The sequence below is a fragment of the Anas platyrhynchos genome, chromosome 6 (assembly GCF_047663525.1).
Source record: "Anas platyrhynchos isolate ZD024472 breed Pekin duck chromosome 6, IASCAAS_PekinDuck_T2T, whole genome shotgun sequence".
Taxonomy (NCBI): Eukaryota; Metazoa; Chordata; class Aves; order Anseriformes; family Anatidae; genus Anas; species Anas platyrhynchos.
In genome coordinates this window covers 9,446,674-9,460,401 of record NC_092592.1, presented here as the reverse complement: position 1 = coordinate 9,460,401, position 13,728 = coordinate 9,446,674, and the positions used below count along the sequence as shown (strand labels likewise).

The 13,728-nt window shown below is 43.0% G+C and overlaps 1 protein-coding gene across 10 annotated transcripts in view; it reads right to left on the bottom strand.

Moving 5' to 3' along the window:
• Positions 1-13,728, bottom strand: part of JMJD1C (jumonji domain containing 1C) — a 157,992-nt gene that overhangs the window by 43,555 nt on the left and 100,709 nt on the right. For all 10 annotated transcript variants that reach the window (XM_027463800.3, XM_038181065.2, XM_072040035.1 and 7 more), the window contains one exon: positions 12,719-12,832. In XM_027463800.3, coding sequence (XP_027319601.1) covers positions 12,719-12,832 — 114 coding nt within the window. The remainder of the gene's footprint in view (positions 1-12,718; positions 12,833-13,728) is intronic.

The window sequence follows — 13,728 nt, the reverse complement described above, 5'->3', positions numbered from 1 at the left end:
CTGTGTGCTGCGTATAGGAAGGTGTGGAAACTCCACCATCAGCTGTCAACCCTTCCTTTTCAGTGAAGGAGAGGAGGAGAACTGACGATATGTATTTCAGGAAAACCAGCCCTGGAAAAACTGTGGCTTTTGGCACTAAGAAGGCTTAAAGTGAAGCCATGAAGACCAAGTCTCAACACACATCATGCAGTAAACCCTGCAAACGTTTACTTGGGAGAGCGCCTTCCTTAGCCACAGTGTCTACATTTGGCTTCAATGCATAAAAGACATCTTTTTAGGATCAGTAGGAACTCATTTCAGCTAGTGTTTTACAGAGAACGACTAAGTAGATTTTGCAGTCCTCACAAAGGTCAACACCACATTAGTCCTCACCATCTGTGGCTTAATTAACTATAGCTTCCTCTGGCTGCTTAGAGGTTTTCTGATGATTTAGGACACGAATTAAATGAAAACTCGTACGTAACCAACCTGAGAGTCATGTTTACAATGTTGACACAGTATGAGCTGCACACTAAAATAAGCATTTCATTAGTACTTTAATGGTAGAGGGACCACATTTAAATTCAAACAGTGCCCATGAAAAATTCGAGATCAAAGAGTCAGGAGCATGAACCTTCAGTTTCCTGATCCCATGCATTTTACCCAGCTCAAATCATTTTCTGCTCAGATTTCCCCGTGTTTCCGACCACACAACTTATCAACACTGCTTGACCTTACTGCACATTGAGAATTACATTAAGTCATTTGACATACTGTTTGGCATACTGCCCTTTGACTTTATCCATACCTGCATACTTCAAAACAAAGTGAAGGGTGCCTCAGAAATAGTCATTTCACCTTGAAGATTTCCCAAATGTATATTCATAAGAATTTCACGTCCGTGCATCCTTTTACTCATCCAAAACATGTGCACAATCCCCTCATTCCTTGACAACTAGCCTTCATTTATTTATTCCCTCTTCCAATCTCTTTTATCTTTCACTTATTATATCACCTTACATATATCTGATTATATCACTATCTGTAATAACCTTTCTGTGATTACAATCTTTTCTAACAAACCTTCAAACTTAATACTGATGTGCCTGATGCCAAGCTTAAAAAATAAATAAAACTACCAGGAAACAGTGACATAAAATCTAGACAGGCAGGTTATCAACATTCTCAAAACATTACCTATGAATCGATAACTTCCCTGTGCCATACCACAAGTTTATTTTTTTTTCCAGTGGCCAACGATGAGAATTAGTCTAGAGCAGAGAAACTGGCTGCAACTGGCACCAGCTGCATCCCCTGGAGCAGGCGTGGCCATGGCCAAATGGACCACGGCAAATCCCTACAAAGCAACAATTAACTTTAACTGCAACTAAAATTAATAGATCTGCTGGTCCATGCATCTCTGCATGCGCGTGCATCACCCACCAGTGTGTTCTTTTTAACTCGCTGCTTTCTGACAAGTCCCTGGCTACCGGCAGAAGGCTGAAAAGTCCTGGGGGGAGATGCTAACTTCCCAGTTTACCTTAAACGGCTTTGTCTGAGCGAAGAGGAGAGGCTCAGGCTTACCAGGCGATGTTAGTGCTTTCTATGTAAACCCAGCCCACACTTGACCTATTTTCTGGTGCTGCTGAGTGCCCGGTCACCATTTGCCTCATTCCAATGCAGCAGCTGCTGGGCTACATCTGAACCGGTCAAGCCAAGCCTGAAGGCACAGCCCTGGCCCCTAGACCAGGACCAAAGTCAGGATGAGGCCAGCCGTGCCCGCAGGTGCACGGAGGTGACGCAGGGACCACACTCGCCCTACCTGTGCAGGCACAGTACAGGAACACCAACCATTTATCACTTTACAAGAGGCTCCAAACGTGCTGTTAACAAAGGGACAAACATGCATAGATATTTTAGACCACATACATTTAAAACTGCCGGTTATTTTCAGTATGTAACATCAATACCTATGAATAGAAAGTTGACGCTACAGGAAAAGAAGATGAAGCCTAAAAATTTAGTAATATTTCAACTGTCAGTGAACTTCACATCTGTCAGGAAAAGCGATCAATTTTTCTTTTGCTCCCCACTCTTCCTTATGCCTAATACTTGTCCCCACACACCCTTACTTCCTTCCTCATTTCATCTGTACAATTAAAGAGTTGACACTGATTTTAAATTATAATTATCAGGTTTGAGAATTAGGGGGAGTAGGGCTGTGCACATTTCTCCAAATCATGATTTCAGGCTTGAAAAAGCATCATGGCACTGATTAGTTCAGTTCTGCTAGAATAATTCACATCGCTAAGAACACCAAAAAAAAATATGGAAAAAATATAAAACTATGAAAGATTATGCTATGAAAAATGTATTAAACTTGGGAACATAAATTATACAGGAGAAAATCTAGCTCATCGTCAAGTATTTTAACTCACAAACACAAAAACAGAGGTACTTGCCTTCCTGTAAGAGTACTGATGTCTCAGGTGAAACACGCATGTTGGAAAACCTGCTTTTTCACAAGTCAGCTCACTAATCCCATAGCTGTAGATGAGAATCCAGGATAGAAAGACAAAAGGAAGACGAGAGCAGCACACAGAACAAGCATGCAGCAGGGAAGCAAGCAGCCATCAATGCAGAAGCAAAAGCAAACCTGAGCCAGGCAGATGTTGCCACAATCAACTTAGAAACCGCTCTGGTAACTTCTACAAGTCCCACATTTGAAAACCAGGGATTAAAGAGAAGAGATGACCCTTACGCTGACGGGTTATGTCACCCTCCCCCTGAGCAGCTGGGACGAAGTGCTGTCACTCTAATTCCAATCTGGGTCCTGATCTGATTTGCAGATTAGGAAGGAAACAGAAAAACTATTTGGCTGGGCTGAGTGGGACGGAAAGCGGAATCTCCTGACGTGACGTCTCAGTTAGCATCTGATCTAACAACTTCCCCAAACAAGGGGCTCCTACCCACCGAACTGCTGGCCTGACAGCTTGCCTTTAGAAAGCCACAGTAACCATGTGTCATTTTTGCATGGAGAATAACATTAAACTCAAGTGCTCAGCACTCCTCCATGCCCGTTTCCTCCCTCATTTTGGGGAGGCAGCCACACGCTTGCTTTTCTTTCACTGTCCATGCAGTCCTGCTTCCCTCCTTGTTGCTACAGGCTCCCCGTGCTTATCCCCAGCACCTCAGCAATACACAGCTTCCTCCTAGTTTCTCAGCTCCTAAGAAAGCCATGAAGCACTGGTCCTCCCGCACAGCCAACAACCCTCCAGTGACGTGGGGACACTGGACCAAGCCTTGAAGTCACCTATCAAGCAACACAATGCCGCTACCACAGCTGTCTATGGGAAAAGAAACCTCAAAGCGCAGACATTTCCCTGAAGCAAACAATTAGCAGAGACAAGTTAATGCTAACAAGGAAAGTAACAAAATGAGCAGATAGAAAAAAAATATTTTGTACATTGATATTCAAATTTAAAGCTAGACCCAGACACCTCGTGAAGCATGAAGAGCATTCAGAAGGTACCTAACAACTCTCCAAATCATCCCTTCAAGGACAGGCTGTATGGATGGAGATGCCTTTAGGCAACAAAAGGAAGCGTATTCCTTTGATCATCAGTGGTCTGAACAAATGGGCCGCTAGAGAGGCGGCCTAACATCCCTAGAAATCAAGCCACGAGTTCAGTTCTTGCTCAGAGACAGACAGTTTCATCAGACACATCTACCTGGCATTGGGGACAGAAGTCCCTCGCGGCAGCTTCAACTGGCCGGGCTGCAAAGCTGCACGCTGCCAGCACAGGTAATGACAGAGCAGCTCCCTCACCTCTTATCTAAGGGTAGTTACCTCCAGCACGTCTTTTATACCTCACATTACTCAGCAAGACGGTATTCATTGACAAGACTACTGCTAACTAAAACCTTAAGGTATTAAAAAACTACTAACTAAAACCTTAAGGTATTAAAAAGCAAAGTTCTCTCAATTCCAATCTGCAGAACACTATCCAATATGTGGTAGATTAAGACAAGCTCTTACCACCACCTCCTGAAACATTCATTCGAGTACACGTCACTGCTGTGAACCACTCAGCTCTGTAACTTGAACTGCCATTAGCTTAGCCCAGCAGCAGCTGCAGAACCTTCTGCAAATGTGCTCAATTTTATCTCCCAAACCTGAACTCTTCAGGAGCTCTGGGAAAGCTGGGTTGGGAAAACAAGTTGGATGTTTTCTTGCAGAATTTCATTCCGAAGACTGCACTTCCCTGGTGTCAGGGACACGGTGCAGAAGCTGGGCATGCAACACTGTGCAAACGTGGAAACACTGCCTCTGCTCCATGACAATGTTCAAAGCAGAGAAGCCATTATCAAGCACTTTTTCATGTTAAGGGCTCTGTTCTGACCTGCTGGAGCCATTTTAGGTGTTTTCCCTATAAATAACAGAGGCCTGACCAGCTGGGATGCACATCATATTTGGATCAACGCTGCAGCTCTGTCCAACTCCAGAGAAAGCAGTGGCTGTGTCTTTTTATGGAACAGATGAATAATAGTCTTGCAGACAGGAAAGATTAAACTGCTAATCAGAAAACGCGGGTATTTCAGTTGTTGCTGCAATAAACACTTTGGGGTAAACCTGGCGAAGTCATTCAGTGGTTAAAATTGACACAGTGCTCATCAATTTCACAACATCTGTCCGTTGATAGAACTACTTGCACACAGAACCAAACTCCAACCAAAAACATCGTTCAAGACTGTATTACATCACTTGAGGGGAAAAAAAGCAGCTTGTCAAGCACCATACTTTAGCTACAAAGTCTTATGTATCCTAAAATCTGCTTTAACCTGATTTTGTTTGTTGTATACCAATGCAGTGGGAAGAACACGTTCACACAGCCTCTGTGGTTGAAATATAATTTCTATACTGTGTGTTTACAACTCACTAATAAAGTTATAAAATACAAAGTAATTTGTGAGATACACAGAAATTAATGTGCTTCAAACCCACTTGCTCAGCAAAAGCATACTGAAATACTATAATGCTGGCAGACACACACAAGAAGAGGGGGATGCAAAGAAAAACAGGAATAGTTAATTTTAAATCCATTCAAAAGACAGGAAATGTTTGCTAGATTGAACAGGACAAAAAACCTGTATAATCAGTATTTACAAACAATGGCAGTAAAAAAAAAAAATAGAACTATATTTAATCTTGTAGTATACCGTTAGGAAAAAAAAGTTTGATGAGGAAAAACACTGGAAAACAAGCTCTCTAACATCAAAACAAATACCGCACTTTTATTAGCAAAGTTTTCCCAACATCTATGCAAACAATAGCATTTGTACTTGTTTTCATTTTTTAAAAAAGAAACCAAGTTCGGACAAAACCACAAGTTTCTTCAAAGATGTCCGGCCTGAAAAAGGGCTTCCACTTCCACACTTTGTCCATTCCATCTGGAAGTGCTGCAGTGCTCAACTAGTACCACTCAAGTTGCTGAAGGCTGCAGAGCACAAATCCTGGACTGCAAATTAGTACATCTGCTAGGTGTCATTCCAAACACAGCAGAAAGTTATGAAGACACGGAAAGACTACAATTAGCTGGGGTACTCCATTTCCCCTCCTACCATACCTCTGCAGAAGCTGATTGCACACACTACCTCAAAGACCTCTTAATGATAAAGATTGCACAACCGTGAGAAAGTCCAAGTCTGACCTCCCCTTTCAAGTAATTCATGGATCTCTGCGTAAGTGAGGTTTTCAGCATGCGCAGCCTCCTGCAAGAACATAGGAAGCCTGCCCATCACCATTCATTACCTCCAATCTCAGCTGTACAACCTGCCCCCCAGCTTGGGGAAGGTGTTTGGTTTTCTCAATGCGAAGTTGCTCCCATAAAATACTGTACTTTCCCCATTTAAAAGCATAATAAAAACTATGGAGCATCGTACTGTTCTGCAGCACATGCATCAACCGTTCAATGTTACATCAGAGGAAGGAGCAAAACCAAACAAAGCCACGAACACCTCATCAGATTAGCTATCATATTTATCAGGTCAAATGCAAGATAAATTTTTTGTTGTAAAAACTGAATTCAATAAACTGAGAGTTCTCCCCCCCAACTGAACTGCAAAAAAGACTGCTCTTCCCTCCTCCACACAAGCACTCCCATGCAAGGGCTGCAGGATTTTACCCCCATTCAAGCTTCAGAGCTCCCCAGGGCATTGGAATTCCCAATCCCAGCAGATGGCAACTATCTGGCAAAGTGCCAGCTGGATTAAAAAAAAAAAAAAGTGAAACCAACTTTTCTAGGAGCTGACTGTGTGTCTGCATTATGAAAATGGGGGTGGTCAAGGTGCCACCTAAGAAAAACACTCGTGAAAAAAAAAAATTGTTTTTTAATAAATCAAATGTGAAGGTTGGAATTGCTGAAGGACACAGAACCAAGGATAAGGACTCCTCCTCCTTCTTCCAAGCAGTATTTCCATGGGCTTTTACTGGTGAAAAAAGTAATAATTTCTATCAAACACAGGAAGTTCCCTACCTAGGCTAAAGGGCTAAGTAAGCCCTTTCTCCTTAAGAGATCAAGCTAAGAGGCACAGTTTTATTCCACCCACTGTGAGAATAAAGACAGGTCAAGTCCTGGGGTATGCAGCAGCTTTGAAGGGAGGCCCAAATGCAGGCCAAGGAGACGACATGCATCTCCTATTCTGTAAATGGAAGGTGCTTCTCCCTCCCTCGCTCCTCTCTCCTTGCAACTGCTCCGATGAAAGTCTTCTCTGTCCCACACTCGTAGCAGGCAGGGAAGGCTGGCATGAGTCATCTGACCCACTTCTAGCTGCATTTAGCCTTCTGCTTCCCCTCACGTTGGAAATGTACACTGAAACATAGATGTGTCACCATCGAGCTGTTCAGACCGGCGCTCTTTACAAGGCTGCCAGAAAAGGCAGCTGGACTGCTGATGGGTGGTCCAGACACCAGAGACATGGAAAAAGAGGGAGGCAGCTCTTCAAGACAACACTGAGAAGAGTTAAAGATGCAGAAAGTTGTGTGCTTCTCTGTCAGCCGTGGAGGAAACGAAACCGGGAGCGGAGCACATGACGGCCACGGCCGCCAGCTGGCCGGCACCCGGAGTTCCCGAGCTGCCTGTGTCAACCTCAAAGGGTGGGACAAGCCCAGCAGCTCCCGCCTGCCCAGTCAGCGGAGGTACAAGCTGATGGGAACAGCAGTTTGCAGCTGCAGCAGCTATTTTTAAGCCTGAAGTAGAAGTCTGAAAGAAGTCTGCACTGTATGATTATGGGCTGCTTAAAACACACACAGAAAGATACCTTATTTTACTCCCTGTTTCAACACGCTTCAAGATTTTTTTCCATGTATACATGTTATTGCTACACAAGGCCACGCCATTGGTTTGTTTGTATGAGCAAGGCAATGACGCAAAAGCACGCAGGCCTGAAATACCCACTACCTGTCTGTAAGAAACAGAAAAGGAGAGTAGAGGAGTTGCACAACACCCTTTTCTCACGCCTTACCTCATGGCGTACAGAACTTGGATTTGTAATGTATCTAGGAGTATTTCATTCCTCAATCTGGGGTTGTATTTCTTGATTAGTAGGCAAGTTTATTATTATTATTACTCGAACAATCTTCAAGGTGTGTTAGACATTTGATCTGTCAGCTCTCAAGCATGCAGTGCACATTTAGAAGACCGAAGTACACACACCTATCATTTTGCATGTAACACCTCCCACAGGGGATTTCTCGGTGCCGTATCTTTACATCTGGAACCTTTAGTACAGAAGTAGACAGGCTGACCTTACCGTTTTGAAATACTGATGCAATCAGCCTTGTCTGAAAAAAAAATAAAATAAAATTTACATGACTTGTCCTTAAGGAGAAGGTGAGTAGGTAGGTTGGACTGAAGAAAAATTCCACCATAGAGAAGAACTGAACTGTGTTTGGTTTGATTCCTTTTTTTTTTTAAACCAATACGCAGGGGACTTTCAGAAGATTGTGTGCACACCCTTCCACTTCCTTCCTTGAGTGGTGAAATACCCTCTCGCAGGAAGCGTAATGATTGTGAAGGAACTTCGTTTGAATTCTCTACCCTGCCTTACCCGTGCACGTTTGTTCCAGCGCTGCGTGCTCACAACCCCAACACAGACACACAAATGGGATGAGGCAGTGCTGTGAGCCCCATGCCAGGGAGTAGCTGCCACAGGAGGCAGGGAGACAGCACAATCATGGCACCAGGCAAGCCAAAGGCTCACCCCTGCCCGGCAGAGAGCTGTAAAGCACCAACTGCTGGGGCGAGGCACATAGATTCCTGGTCTTTGCACACTCATATGGAAAAATACAATGTAAATTGCTTTTTGTTATTCTTTATTTGCTTGGCCAAAGTGTAATGCAACTGGCTCCAGCTCTTCAGCTGGCTCCAGCCGCTGAGTGCAAAGCCCAGGCTCCAACCCACCAGTGCCGTGAGTGGTAGGACCCAACGCCACGCTGATGAGATCGCGCACACCATACACAGAGCTCGACTTCTTCAGAGCCCCGTCTCGGGTCCTTCAAGGAAACTGCCATGCTTGAACAACTGAAGGCATGATCTGCCGTTCAACCTTACTAGGTTGAACGTAACTGACAGATACGTAGCCGTACCATTCTGTGGCCAGCTAAGTTGTTACTATTGCAGAAAACAATTTTAGTTTAAACTATTTTTTTTAAGTTATATCTGCATTTGTGTAGGCTTACTGTGGTTTTGCTTAAAATATTTTTATAACAGATGTATTTGTAAGCATGTTCATTTTCAATCTATAGTGAAAGCCACCACAAAACTCACCAAATTTGTTGAGTTTTATTTCCTGAGCAATCGCAAAATATACACGATCTATTGTGAATACAAAGCAGAAAAATACTAGAAACCTGTAGTCCTGAAATGTGGTATGTAAGTCCACTCTTTCAGATGCTAGATTAAGACAAAAAAAAATGCTTGTTGCAAATTTTATGTCTATCACTTCCTGCAAAGGAGCATAATTTGCTTAGCAATGACATGAAAATAACCACGGCAAATACATTTACATCTGCTTTCTCCTCAAGATCCTCTTGTCACCACCATAAAAAGAACTACATGACTAAATGGCCTGACCAACCCAGATTAATGAATGAGTCATTCTCAGTCACACACAAGTTTCACGTAGACAATAATACCGTTTGTATCCTCCGTGAAGCAACAGAGATAAAAGGCACCGGAAACAAGATGTAGGTTGGCGTTTAAGGCACCACACACCAATTCAGAGGCATTTTTGTGGAGAAGGGCATGATTCAAGGCAGATGTATGGGAAAAAGACAAGTCGCATACCGCTTTTAGATGTAAAGTACAAATTCACTCACTGGTGGAATACTTGCTACATAAAATATTGTGAAGATTGGAAAAATGGAAAAAGGCCAGTATAGTGCAGCTGCACAACCTGCTTTTACTAATGATATTCATCTAGCTCTTATGAAGGTTGCCGAATCTCTAACAATTGAAACATGTTTATTTATGCAAAGAGCAGACATGGCATGGGAATCTGTGGTTCATGATTCCCCAGCGAGTCCTGCCAAAGTGTCTTTACTCTTGTTCTGGAAGAACCACTTCTGGTAACAAGAGTAATTTACTTCTTTGCCTACTCAAACTTTGTTTTTCCTGCCAAGACTAAAAGTATGCCAAGTGTGCTGTTTTCTTTGCCCTGAGCAGTTGTCATCTTCAAACCGGACAGCACCACCTTATTCATGAAGCCCTTTAGCCCAATGGTTACTTTACAGAGCACTGTGTTTTGATCAGAGCTAATCTGAGCAGAATTCATACCAAATGCTTGCCTGCTGCCCATTACTAATATTACAAGTACACGCAATGATGGGAAAAATTACTCAGTAGTTAAGAATTGTATCTGAAGTAAAATGGAGTCTTCCCACACAGATTCAAACTTTGTTTGCTTTGGCAGAAAGGTACTGGAATTTTAGGCACTAACAGCAAAAGGCAATAAAAAAGTGTTTAGATCACCATGGCCTCTGAGGACTTGGTATTGAAAATGCACAGCCATGAGAGCTTAAAGCAAAAACTAAATACATTTAGAAAGACAAAGTTAACTCATCTCTGCAAAGATTAGTTCCTCACTTTTGTTCTTCTGCTCAAAAACAAGTTAGCAGCGTTCCAGACCAAACAAGGAAACAAAAAGGCCATTTTCCCTACTTTTGAGAAAGCAGATTTTCACAGGAAATTCAACAAGGATTTATCTAAGATCTGTTCTCATGGCAAAGAAAAAGAAGGCCTTCTGAAAAAGAAAAAAAAAAAAGTGTACAAAACTACCTTACAGTGACTTAGGGTTAAAAGTGTGCAGGCTGATTTCCAGAATTAACCAAAAATAACAAGCAAAACAGAGACAATTTTCCCATTTAGTAATATTTTAGGAGAAAACAGTCCCATGACCAAATTCTTATTTCTGTCTAATGCACTGCTGGTAACATTCAGTTAACATTTAAAAAATGGTTTGTGTTCTCTTAAAGACATTATAATCCAGTGAATTTCTCATCTGTACAATTGAATTGTAGAATGCAGCAATGGGACATTGGTAACCCTGCAAAGAAACATTCCTAAGCATGTAGTTTCCAAAACTTATCATCAATCAAATAATAATAATTTTAAAATCTCTGTGCTATTCATCAGTGAGCTCAACGTTCTTTCATGCATCTACATTTGATATCTGAGCAATATACAGTTAAGACACATTTTGGATGTCTTTTTACTCATAAGGAATCTCCATCAGCAACCTTCTTGCAATGATAAAATGAAGAGAGAATTTAGGCTTCTGTTGTCACCAAGCTACTTGTAAGTGATACAGATCAGCAGTCTCCATCTCAGGCTTTAATAGGCAGCTGTTTGCTCCATGAAGGGTGGAACAACCTCACCTCTCACACAGCAGTTGCCCTCCGTGTGCCAAAATAAAAGGCCAAGAGTTAGGCAGATGAAGCTTACATCTGGAACATTTCTCACAAGTTACTGCATTCTACCAGCTTTTTGTGAACACCTCTTTTAAAACCGAAGTTGTTAATGCTGTTAATTACAGTATTACCTATCAAGATGATATATAGCTAGCTGTTCACAACAGACACTTTCAAAAATGACACCTTCAATTTCTACGCACCTTCCCAAATTAAAGTGCTTCTGTGTCTAAGACTCTATTAGTGAGTATTCCCTAAAGTGAAGGGCCTAAAATGCATACAGCACAGTTATATTACTGCCAGCCTGGCTTGGCAACAAGCTGCTTTAAAAAAAAGGCAGTCCTTCTCAAAGATTCAATTTGTTTTGCTCAGCTCGTCTTGTGAGAAATGATCCATTGCCAAAAGGAGATTGATTACTGTTACCGGAATGAACGTTATCAGAGACACGATCTTGACAGATTTCACACAAAGGACAGACGCTAGCGCAAGTATTTGCTTTGTAAAATGAATCTGTAAGATTGCGGCTGGACTCTGAGGGTGAATTTACACTTCATGGCTCAGCTGATTTAAGAGGCTGCCGCTGCCAAAGGAGGATATCCCACTCTGTGTTGCGTCATCCTGACCCCCCCCAGGAGGCCGCAGCACTCCTGCACCCTCTGCTAATCCAGCTCTGCTCATTAGCAACTCAGCTTCCCCCCTCCTTTTTGCAAGTCAGGGTTGTGCTGCTCTAGAAGGCTGAACTAGCTAGCGTGGGGTCTGACAGAGGGAATTGTCCTTTTCAGCAAGGCCAGGCTGTTAGAGCAGCTCGAGTCATAACATGTAACTTCATCCTGACGAGAAGCGATGAACTCCTTCAGCTTCCCCACCGTGGACACACAAAAGCAGCAGCCCTGCCACACAGCGAGCCTCCCTCTCCTTTCCCCAGCTTTCTGTCGCTTCTCTTTTTTCTAGCTCTATATTTGGCACTGGGAAAAAAAGATCTTGGTGAAGGAGGAGGGAAGAAGGGGTGTCAGGACAAAATTACATAGCATTTATTCAGGGCCATCTGTTATTCCAAGTCTCAAAGCACTATTTCTGTATCACTGCAGTGTACCATCCCAGCCATGAGAAAGAATTTATGGTGATTCTAATTGCAATCAGTCCAGTGCAAGCTGAAATACCCAAGGTTTTCTATTTGTCATAAAAGACATTTTTAAGACCTTCTTACAGGGAGGGGGGAAAAAAATTCATTGCTTTTCCTCTTCTTTAAATACGTGCACGTTAGTATACCAATGTGTTTCTAATTAATGAAGAAGGCATTAAAATCAAGGATATTAGAACTTTTAGCAGTCTTAGAAACCACAGCATGGAGAAAGGTTTTTCTTTTTTCAAAAAAAATAACATTTTCTGCTATCCCTTCTCAGAGAAACAGTAAGTCAAACATCAATGCAGTATTGCAAAGGCCTAGAAATTAAAGCCTGGCTTCATAAGGATGGCTACTATCTTTTATCTGCTCTACAATTAACTGCGCTGATTAACCTTTAAAGGGATCAGATAATTTCACTTGAAAGGTGGTTCAGTAATATTAGTTGCATACTACTCACTCCTCAGCATCATCAAATTCCCCAGAACCAGACATAATCTTTCACTAAATGAGGAACATTCACTGCCAATAATCAATAGGAAATCGTTCCTGTAACATAGAACTTGACTGTAAAAAGGACTTCTAACAAACACAAGGATATAACTAAGCTAAATGAGCAGTACTTACACAGTAACCAAATTTCTTACCTGATAGGGCTGAAAGGCACTATCTTCAGTTATAAAATCCAGCTGTTTGTCCACAAGGAATTCTACTGCAGTAATTGAATTGTATACACTTTTTCCAACCAAGGGCTTGAATGTCTGTTGAAAAAAAAAAAAAGAAAGAAAATTAACGAATTAAAAGAGGCTCAGCACATCAAGCCCCTAGGACTGTATAAACACTGACATAGCAGTTCTTCCATCAAAACAAGTTAAAACAGAGTAACAATTGCTATTTATACAAGAAAGGAGAGTTCGGTGTTTTTTGGTTTTCCTCTGTGCCGTTGGTGGAAAAACTAGCAAGAAAAGGGAACTGCAACATACATTCTTCCTTTCCCTCATTGTTCTTGAGCAAGAGTGTTTACCACAGAAGCTCAAAGTACAGGAGCACGATTATATCTTAAACATACAGCTTAGCACGCAGATCCTCTCTTTCTGCCTGCAGGACTAGCTAGCGCAGTAGTAATTATACTGAGGACACTGAGGTGGAAACAACTGCAGACACGAAAACGCTCCCCCTTCCTGTTCTGAAATCGTTCACCTTGCCTCAAGTCAACCATCTCATTTCCCTGCCCGTCTCTGCATCTATTCTGACTGCTGCCGTCCTCCCCCGCAGCCGCTCCTCCCTGCAGCACCCGGCTGCTCCGACTGCTCGCCTGACAGCTCCGTGCCCCCAGCCCCACGCTGGGGAGCGGGACTCCTCCTGATCCGCGCTGCCAAGCGAGGGCGAGCCACGGGGAGTGGAGAGAGGCGAGCAGCAGGCTCTGGAGCAGGCCCTCGGTGCCATCTGGCCGTGTATTTGCACAAAGCGCCCTGCCTCTCGCGGCCCCCCCGCAGCGAGGCGCAGCGAGATTTGCGCAGGCGAGTGGGCAGGGAGCGCGATGACGGAAAAAGCTCTCCCCGAAGAGGGGCCGAGCGGTCCCGCTGGCGCTGGCAGGGTTTCCTGGAACAGAAGCGCAATGCGAGCACGACTGAGTGGGGATGTACCAAAAGGAGAT